The 10,380-nt window shown below is 42.2% G+C and overlaps 1 protein-coding gene across 1 annotated transcript; it reads right to left on the bottom strand.

The window, feature by feature from the left end:
* Positions 1-732: 732 nt before the first annotated feature.
* On the bottom strand, positions 733-6,119 carry LOC105079536 (allergen Bos d 2-like). The gene is made up of 4 exons (XM_045505314.2): positions 6,069-6,119; positions 5,435-5,591; positions 2,084-2,191; positions 733-944 (listed from the first exon to the last, which is right to left on the bottom strand). Exons 1-4 carry the CDS (start codon positions 6,117-6,119, stop codon positions 733-735), a joined length of 528 nt encoding a protein of 175 aa, XP_045361270.2.
* Positions 6,120-10,380: the final 4,261 nt, after the last annotated feature.

Raw genomic sequence — 10,380 nt, 5'->3', positions numbered from 1 at the left:
ATGTTGCTGATTCAGACGCGTTAGTGATGCTGTTAATATTCTCATGTCATTATCTTCTTCAGGCATGACAGACAATTAAAAATGTAGTTGAGCTGACATGAAGAATGTGATATTGACAAGAGCGTGAGTGAAAAAAGGGATTGCTGGGGGAAACGGTGGACTAATTCCCCTACAGGGCTCATTTCTCAGAACTCCGTCAGCACATGGGGGGTTGGGTAGAACTATTCCACAGGACACAAACGGCTACAAGACATAGAAAATTATATACCATGTAAGTCCGTGCCACTTACATCGTTGTAAGTCTTATAATTATAGAAGATGCTCTGGCATCTTCATCATTCATTCAGACTGGGACCCACCAGGGTCAATCATATTTCATAGTTCAGTGCTTCACAAAATTCCTTCTCTCTGTCCTCGGGGATCCCACTGTGTAGGCTAGATCATTGTGTGTGCATTTTTTTTGGTTATTTTTGTGTGTGTGGACCTTTAAGCCCACACACTTACCTTAAGTCCTAGCCTTTGCCCCCTTGCAGGTTGCACTGTTTCATTATTCTCTTCTTAAAGCAGTAACCCCAAGAACAAAAAAGTCTTAACCTACCAAACAGGCAAGGAGGTGTACCTACCGTGTTTCTACTCACCCAACGGACGGTCTTAGTTCTGAGGACAGTTGTCTGTGAATGAGATTGAATGCGGGGAGAAAGGATCATTGGAGTGCCTCAGTGTTTCTAAGGATTAATTCACCGCGGCCTTTATGAAAGACACTTGTGTGAATAGGAAATCTGAATCCAGAACCCAAGGGGTGCGTTTTGATACCAGGTGCACGCTGTACTCTGGGACCTCACCTGTTGAGATGACGTGCTCTGTGTTTTCCGTCAGAACACCCTTGTCCTTAGGCAGCTCTTCGAACTTCTTATATTCTGCTTCATTGAGGTCACGTCCTTTTGCTGGATTTCATAGCAAAGAAGGCAGAAGAGGTGTCCATTAGAACCATTTGAAACTTACACAGTGTGACCTGGGTCATCACGTGTCTGTCTGGTGAGCCTTAGCATCACGCTTCCCCGGCACATTGATGCTGCTCAGCACGTAATTCTCAAGGGAGGTGCCCGAACGTATGTGCAGATCAGGTCTTCAGATGGGACCACGTGGTAGAGTCCAAGTCATTAACTTTTTATTGCTTTCCTAGAACGACTGAGAAAATTAAAACCTACCCATCCTGGGAGCTGAGGAGTCCCCAGTCGGACACCACTGGGAGGTCACCGCTGGGCCTGCATTCAGAATTCCTGCTGCCTCTAACTGTTCCTTTCCACTTTGTCTGTATTCTGTAGTCTACTCCCTGCTATTTTGAACCCTAATCAAATGAATGGGACAGAAAAGACCTGAACTTGCCACCAAGCACACCAGCCCCATCACATATGCCATTGGGGGAGAAGAACTCAATCTTTGTTCTTGTCAAAGTCAAGGGTCAACCCCCGTCCACCCCACACGTGGAGGTAACATCAGAAAGGCTAACATGGATGTACTAAAGGCCGTGTGGAGTTGGTCAGGGGTCAGAAAGACTGCCTTGCCTGAGACCACTGCATTTGAGGGAGACAGTGTGATCTTGTGGTTATCTTCAGGGCCATGGGCTCAAGTCCCAGGCACTGTTTTAATAATTGTGACCCAATAATGCATTTGTGGTTGAGGTGAAGGCAATCATTGCTGGAAACAGGTGAGTCGCTGGATTTAAGTTTTAGATCCTGGTTCACTGCGGTGACAGGACCCGGCTCCTCAAATGTGTGATATTTGGCAATAAACTCCAGGGACTACCCTAGAGTATTTACGAGATCTCCAGGATTAGTGCATCTAATGTTTTAAAAAACCATGTGATAGACTCTCACAGTGGTTACATTTCTTCATTTTCCAGCAGAAGACCTTTCAGCATCTCTGACTCAGCCAACATGGAGTCTGAATTCTCATGTGTAGAAACATTTCTCCACCAGTGTCTTCATGAAAAATAACCTATATACCTACTTCTCCCCATAGTATAAACATATACATAATATTAACTTGTGTAGTTTGCATAGAGTAAGCTACGGATACATACCCGTGACTTCCGTCAGATGTGTGGTCTCGTCCCCATCAATGTTTTCAGCATAGATTACCAACATGTTCTTTGATACATGAATCAGTTGGAAATAATTTTTACCTGAAACTGTGATCAAAAGAAATAATCCAAAACTCAGTATGATTAGCTTGTTTCGTTTTCAGCTGGACAGGTCTTATTTTTAACATACTGTTGTCAGCACTTCCTTCCATACTAATCTGTCTCACTAACGTTCTTAGTAATGTGCTGGAACCGGTTAAGAGAGTTAGTGAGGTAGGGAATCTCTGTACACCACCCCCACTTCTTAAGTTGGGAAAGATCTACCGCCGGTTTGTTAACGCCAGCCAGGGTGCCTGCTGCGGTGCTGGTGGGTGTGTGCTCGGCGGTGGGGCTCCGGCCCTCTCACACCAGCACGCTGGCGCCGACTGTGAAATCTTCAGGCGTTTTGTGGCTAAACTCTCAAGTACAGCCATTATTAAAAAGTAATTCTATAAGCTTACTTAAATTAAAATATTAAAAGTTAATACTTAATCAAAACTTATTTCCTAGTACAATAGGTAGTAGGAGACGTATTAAGGAGGCTACCGGAAAATGCTGGACACACGTACTCTGCCGTTAAATCCTTGTAATTATATCCTAATTACATCCCAGTGCTGTGTGTCCACATTTAAAATGAAAAAATGCTCATCTGTTCAAGATGAGAGTGCTGCATTGTACGTATGGTTCTGATGAAAATGAAATATGTAGGCATTCAGTCACTTAGTAGTTCAGTATTGATATTTGAGAATTATTCACAGTTATTTTACGTTACAGAGACAAGTCCATCCCAATGCCCCCATTGCTTTCAAATTATATATGCAGTTTGAATTTTATATATATATGTGTGTGTGTGTGTGTATATATATATATATATAAGAATTTGAAATTTTTGCTCTTATTTTAACAATGCTCATACTTATCTTTGGGATTTAATCAGATGATACTTCCTAAACACTTTAATTAAAGGGCTCTTAATGTTTAAAGAATTTTTTTAGTTCAAGCCAATTGGATCATGTTGGTCAAATAAAACATAGATACAGTATTGAAAGTGTTGGCATACACTTATGTAGGTTTAAACACTTCCCCATGAAATCAGCTTTCTGGGGCTTCCTCTCAGATACTGTCAATAGCAACGTTCCAGACTTGGACCTCACCCTGACATGGTATGACAAAATTCATGCTTGGAAAATTAAGTATCTTTTCCAAGGTGGCGCGTGTAATTGGTAGAAGGAATTGTTCTCAGATCCAGGCAGCTAGATGTCTTGGAGCTCAGTCCACGCGTGTGAACTTGTTCCGGGGTTTGGGAAGATGCACCCATCCAAAAGGTCCTGTACTCACGATCCGTTACGTACATCTCTTTTCCTGTTCTTGTTCCCACTGTGTGTTCTTGGCATGTCCCGTTAATCCTTAAAAACAAACAGACGAAACCTTCCTTATTCCCCATCCATTCCCCAATGCTCTAAAGTGACAGTGTTCTTTTTAATGTCTGAAAATTACAGGTGTTTTTAATTTTGCCACACAGTTCCGTGCTTTTTTACTTTGCTCTCTTACAGGGTTTCTCACCCTCAGCACTACTGTCATTTGTGCAGGGTGTCTCCCTGGTATCCCCCTGTGAGACTCCAGTAGCCCCCGCCTCTTAACTGTGGAAGCCCGAAATGTGGCTCCGGTCATAGCCACATATTTATTTCCTAGGGAGGCAGGACAGAATCTCCCCCCATGGCCAGGACTGCCTCCCTGTTCCTTTGATGTAGACAACCCCACCGTGTCCTCTTCCTCCGTTCCACACAGCATGTCTGTCCCTCTACCATAAGTGATGGTACTCCTCTGGACTCTGAAGTCCTCCTTCTCCCCAGGCTAATTCTTCAACTCCCATGAACTCAGGTTACACTTACTTAGCAAGAAGATTCAAATAGAGTTGCACAGTCATGGACATAGAGACAGAGATAGACACAGACGTAGAAATAGACGTAAATACAGATATTTCCAAGCCATGCCCAGATCTGGTGTTTACAGATCCATTGTCCACATCCCCAACTTCTAGCTCACATCCACATTTACTATTATTATTTTTAGCCCTTGATTTTCCTCCACCTTATATGTTCTTCTCTACTTTGGTCTAATGGCATCACCATTTCTACAGATGGACAAGTTGAAAGTTCAGCATTCAGTTTTGAAAAACAGACTATTTGTAGTCTCAGTTTTGCTTAAAGTGTTGATTTCACTCATCCCCACATCTGCTGCTTCCGCGGCTAAAATTCCTCCCAGTCATTTCCTGAATATCATCTCTACCTCTGAGTGCCTGGAGGCAGGATGCTTAGAAAGTGAATTTTATGATGCCCTTATTTTAAAACCTACATCCATGCTCATAAATATAAAGTTAGTATTTTTGACATAGGAAATTCTCCGGAACAATGCCTTGAGTTTTCCTTTCCGGTTTGGTGTTCTGCAGTCCACTTCGTACACATAGTGTGTGACCGTCCTGCAAGTCCAGCATCCCTGGAACTCAGTGAGCTTTACTCCATCTGTGCGTCTCTGCAGCCCTCCTTGTCTCTCTCTGATTCTTGGTTTAAATTTTCACTTGGTGTTCAGTGAATAAATGCCATCCCCACCGCCGCCCCACCATGAGGATCATTTCCCACTCCCATGACCAGCATAGTTGTTCAGTTATCTACACTTCAGGATGACCTCCATCATTAATTATTTTTTGTTACTGTTTTGTTATTCTTTTTAACATGGATGTCTGGGACCCTGCTTAACTTTTTAACTGTAAGGTGAGACATTTTTATGTGATTTTTTTATTCCCATACTTACACACTGCCTCCCATAGGGTAAGCATTCTATAAATGTTGACTGACTGGGTTAAAGTATTCACTTTTGATGGAAACTTATTGCTGAAAATCTCAGGTGGGATAATCTTGTGTGTGTGTGACCTCTCACACTGAAGTGTGCCTTAAAAGAAACTTAATCTCTTTCCCATATGTGCAAAAAGTCTGAAGAATTCAAACACAGATCTTAAGGTTAGGATTGTCAGAACTTTCAGGTGCTCAGGCCCAGAATCTCTCGTCACTGCCCTCACATGTGTCATTAATGATGTGACGAAAGCAGAGCTGTTCCACCAGTATGCCCCCTGAGAGAATGGCTACACGCAGATAGTTGGGGTTTCACGGTGACCACCCAGGACACCACACCAGGCGAGGAACACCCATCTATAGACAGAGTTCACTGACTCAAATTCTTGAACATACTCCAGGTGTTTCACTGCAAATTTGGGACTGGATCCCATGTTAGGAGTCAATAGTTTGGTTGTTTTACATTTTGGCAAATTCCACTTGATACAGTAAGTAATGGAGAGTGTTTTGCAGCCGTTACTACATTCAGTCCTGTGGCTATAACCCCTTAGTGAGCCATTTTCCTGTATCTTCTGCACATTATCGGACGCTGTGTAAATGGTGTGCCATTCCCCTGTAATCTGAAAAGGAAACGTACCATAAGGAAAATCAGCCTCTTTTCTGTTCCCTCACCAGCACTGCGTGTAGTCATTCCTTTACATTAGAAGAAAAATAAACCCAATCTTACTGAGCAAAGTGGGTTTCTACTCCCTTCCTTGCAGAATGATGTGAAATGAAATAATGGTTCATTTTCAAATGCAAGGCACGGAACTCAGTTTTTTCAAGTAGCTGAAACAGTGCCATTAAAGGCCCTGGAAACTCATCCCTGTCATTGTGACATATTAGATTTCCTCACCTCCAGACAAGTAAGTTGAAAAAATACAAACAGCTGAAAGACAGAAGGGTTGTTTGAGCCCCCCGTACGTACACGGACTAAGGATATAAAACCTGATCGCCCTTGTAAACAAGAGTGAGAGGCACACACACCCACCCCAAGGCCTCCTCCCAGACGAGCCTGTCCCTGGCCCCTCTGAGTGATGCCTCTCAGATGCACATGCCTGGGCGGCACAAAGCACACCGAGCACAAGCCTCAGGAGCAGAGTCTTCATCCTGGCAGTCTTTCTAGTCCTCCTCCTGGAGAAGCTGAGTGGGCGGTGTGCCAGTTGGTGGAGAGAGCCTGTGTGCGTGCCCCTCTTAATAACATCCGTCCATTGGCCTGACCCATAATGAACCAAGGGCTGTTAATCCTAAGACCTTGGCCACATAGACGTCCTCCTAGGATGTCCTGCTTGGCAGGGAGGAGCTTTTCTGGCCATCCGCTGTTTTCATTTGAGATTAGTTTTAAGAGAAACTTAAGTTGATCTGGACACTTGACCTTTAGAGTCAGTCAGAAATCACAGGACAATAGAGGTGTTTTAAGGACCGTGATGTTTATTTCCTTTTATATCCTGAGATCCAAAATAGGACAAACAGCCCAAGACATGCCTCCAGCTCATGTGTTATTTCTGTAACATTGAGGAGACATGTTTAAACTTGTTTTCTAAACCTAGAGAAATTATTGGCTGGTTCAACAAGATTAAAATGTGGCATCTCTACCACAAACCAGTTCTCAAGATTTCCTCAGAGGAGTCTGTGTCTACTTACTTTTTAACACACTGATTACCATGTCTCCCAAATCTGGTTGACAGTTGTGTTTCATCAGGGTCACCTGATCTACCGTGGTCGATCAATGTGTTAATTGAAGTCTAGGAGATGGAAAGTATTACATCACTGACAGGTGTACAGTATAGCGGTTCACAATTTTTAAGGGTTATACTCTTGTATTTATTACTATTTACAATAGCCAAGACTTGGAAGCAACCTAAATGTCCATCGACAGATGACTGGATGAAGAAGACATGGTATATTTATACAATGGAATACTAGTCGGCCATAAAAAAGAATGAAATAATGCCATTTGCAGCAAGGTGGTTGGACCTAGACATTGTTATACTAAGTAAGTTAGAGACAGATACCATATGCTGCCATTTATATGTGGGATCTAAAATATGGTACAAATGATCTCATTTAGAGAACAGACTCAGAGAAAGAAAACAAATGTACATGGAAATGTTCATAGAAAACAAAGGGAAAAGGAGGGGTAAATTAGGAATTTTGGATTAACAGATACACACTGCTGTATATAAAAGAGGTAAACAACAAGGTCCTTCTGTACAGCACATGGGACTATATTCAATATACTGTATTAACCTATAATGGAAAAGAACCTGACAAAGAATATATATATGTTTATATACATACATATGTGTAACTGAATCACTCTGCTGTAACCTGAAATTAATACAACCTTGTAAACCAACTATACTTCAATGAAAAATAAAAATAAAATAAATACTGGCTATGTTCCCTGTGCTGGACAGTATATCCTTGTAGGTCATTTATTTTGTGCATAGTAGTTTGTGTCTCTTCATCTCCTCCTCCTGTCTTTCCCTTCGCCCTTCCCTCTCCGCACTGGTCACCACTGCTTTGTTTTCTGTATCTGTGAGTCTGCTTCTGTTTTCTTATATTCACCAGTTTGTTGTAGTTTTTAGATTTCACGTATAAGTGATGGCATACAGTGTTTGTCTTTCGCTGTCTGACTGACTTCACTAAGCATAATGCCCTCCAGGTCCATCCGTGCTTTTGAAAATGGCAAATTTTCATTCTTTCTACGGTTTTCATTCTTTTTAATGGGTGAGTTGTATTCCGTGTGTGTGTGTGTGTACACTCCACAATTGCTTTATATTATTGTATTTGAATGTAACTGTTTCCCACAAGAATGAGTTCTCATCTCTTATCCTACTCAAGGGTCACTCTGAAATTTGTCTCTACGGTTTCAGTTTTCATTTTGCCCTGAGTGTAAAACCTAACCTTTTTACAGATTATGGGATTCCCGCCTTCCACGTAGCTCCTCCATGTTCTTTCAGCCATCCTCCTGAGCTGTCCCTGCAGTAGGCAACCTAGATTAAAGTATCCCCGGGCAACCAAACTCCAAGTAGCACTCAGTTGGAACGTTTGCCATCAGGAGGGCAACAACCCTAAGATGATCATGTTAATCATAAAAAAGGAAACAGATGGAGAGTGGATGGAGATCAAAAAATATACAAATTGAACTAACCCTCTGTAACTGAATGGAAATCTGTAGCTGAACTGAAAGATGAGTCTTTAAGAAACTCTTAGTTGGGATGGAAATGACACACAGCAAAAGTTGACGTATGCCGGGTGTACAGTTGATAAGCTTTGATGCATGAGTCCAGCTGTGAAAGCTGTTCCCCAACCAATGTGAGGGACAGATCTGTCACCTCCAAAACTGTCCTGGGGCTCCAAGGTCATCCTTCCTTTGTCCCTTCTTAACCGTCCCCCACCCTGTCCTAAGAGCCCCCTCTTCCGTTTTCTGACACAGTAGGTTATTTGGTATCCTCCAGAGTTCTTCTAAAGTGGAATCTGTGTGTGTGTGTGTGTGTGTGTGTGTGTGTTTTCTGGCTTTCACTTAGCAGCCTTATCGTAATAATCGTGCTCTTCTTGTAGAGTATGCTCCATTCAGCCCTGTGGAGTCTTACAGGAATATGTCACATTTTTATTCAATTAAATATTGATCCATGCATCTCCATGGACAGGTCTGTGTAAGGAACTGAGGTGTCCTGTCTCTCGGGTGGATACTTAGGAGTGGAGTTGCTGTCTGAGAGTGCTGTACACTTTTAGTCCTGTTGACAGTATATGACAATTCCAGTTGCTCCAGATCCCTGCCAGTCCTCGGTGTGGCCAGTTGCTTCCTATTTCAGACATCATAATTAGCATGTAGTGGTATCTGGTTACAGTGTTTACGCACATTCCCTGAATAAATAAATAAGTAGACCATCTTTTTATGTGTTTATTTTATACTTTCTTTGGTAAGTATTCTCCAAGTCATTTGTACCTTATTTTTTTCAGACTTCAAAGTATTTATTTTTCTTTAATTGTGAATTCACAACATGAAGTAAGATCATCGTTAATACTATGTGTCTGTTCTGAGCTGTTCAGTCCATGAGGTATTACAATTAATTCACAACCTTTGACTTTAGAAGTCCTTACACTTACGGGAACACGTCATTAGTTTTTAGAATGGCAACCATCTGTACAGTATTGACTAGATGTTTTGCCTTATTGTGAAGTTTGGTGGTTTTTAAATACATTCCGGGTATAAGTCTTTTTTCAGAGAGAAGATAGGCAGATTTATTTTTCCCCATGAACTGCCTTTTGCTTTTACTTCCCTTGAGGGGGGTCCCTCAACAACCCAAATATCTTCGTGTTCATAAAGGTCCGGTTGCTAATGCATCGTTCTCACTGAGTGACCATGCCTTGCTGCATTGTCTAATCAGTAATCACCCCGTCCTTGGCCTTAGAGTTTTCAGCTGGAAGTTTTCTAGTGTTTTTCTTGCTTTAGGTCTTACATACAGAGTTATACATCAGTCGGTGTTACTTCTAGTACATGGGGCCATGAAGTTTTTTTCTTTTCTCTTTTGCATGTGGATAGCCAATTTCCCCAGCAACTTTCGTTGAAAAAGATTATTACTTTCCACTGAACTGCTTTTGTACCTTTATCAAAAGTCATATTGCTCTTTCTTCCGCATAAGCAGGTTTTGTTTTGTTTTCCTTTTTTCCTTCCTTACTTGTGTTTTGGGGAACATTAAATAAAAGACAGGGTGTCAAGGTCATGCGATTTCTTTTCCAAATGAAAGAAAGTTTAAAAAGGCTTAAATTCCCAAGTCCAACCAATCACAGCAATCTCCCAGAATACCTGCTATTCCGTTTCCCTTTGGGCGACATTTCAGGCAACGTTCTTCAGGGTTGCTGTTTCCTGAGCGCCCTCAGGCAAGGCACCTGTTCCTCTGAGGCGAGGGGCAAGTCAGCACAGCCATGTTTCCCCTCCCTCTTCCCCAGAGATGGCTCTGTCACCCTCTTTCCTTAAAGGGCTTCCCGTGCGAATGCCCCGTGAACTCATGGGACAAAACGCGATGAAGAGTTGTGTCTTCCTGCTGTAGATTCCGAACACCTTTTTAAGAGTCTCATCTTCCATACCTGTTTTTCATTCGTTGACTTAAAACCATTTCCCTAAGCCCCAGGAAAGCATGGTAGTAGGTCCGCTCGTGTTGAGAAACTTGGAAAGGAGAAACCCACCTCCTCCTGTCTCTGCCCATCTGGTTAGTTTCAAGGGCATTGAAACAGCCAACGGACCTGCGCTTTTGTTTTCTCCCCTCACATTTCCGTGTGTCTTATTCTCTTTCCTGGTAACTTATCGGGTAAAAATACATTTTCTTTGTTTTGTTCTTATTGTGGAAATTGGAAAAAACA

Source organism: Camelus bactrianus, chromosome X (genome assembly GCF_048773025.1).
Source record: "Camelus bactrianus isolate YW-2024 breed Bactrian camel chromosome X, ASM4877302v1, whole genome shotgun sequence".
Classification (NCBI taxonomy): domain Eukaryota; kingdom Metazoa; phylum Chordata; class Mammalia; order Artiodactyla; family Camelidae; genus Camelus; species Camelus bactrianus.
The sequence above is the reverse complement of the archived record's forward strand: the minus strand, read 5'-3'. Positions and strand labels throughout refer to the sequence as shown.

What these genes read in the sequence shown, in the direction of transcription:
- LOC105079536 (XM_045505314.2), bottom strand. Translation starts at nt 6,119, where the DNA reads ATGAAGACTCTGCTCCTGAGGCTTGTGCTCGGTGTGCTTTGTGCCGCC. An exon ending in CAAGTGGAATTTGCCAAAAT is followed by an intron (nt 2,192 to 5,434) that starts GTAAAACAACCA and finishes TTTTGATCACAG; the next exon opens with TTTCAGGTAAAAATTATTTC. An exon ending in ACATCTGACGGAAGTCACGG is followed by an intron (nt 945 to 2,083) that starts GTATGTATCCGT and finishes TATGAAATCCAG; the next exon opens with CAAAAGGACGTGACCTCAAT.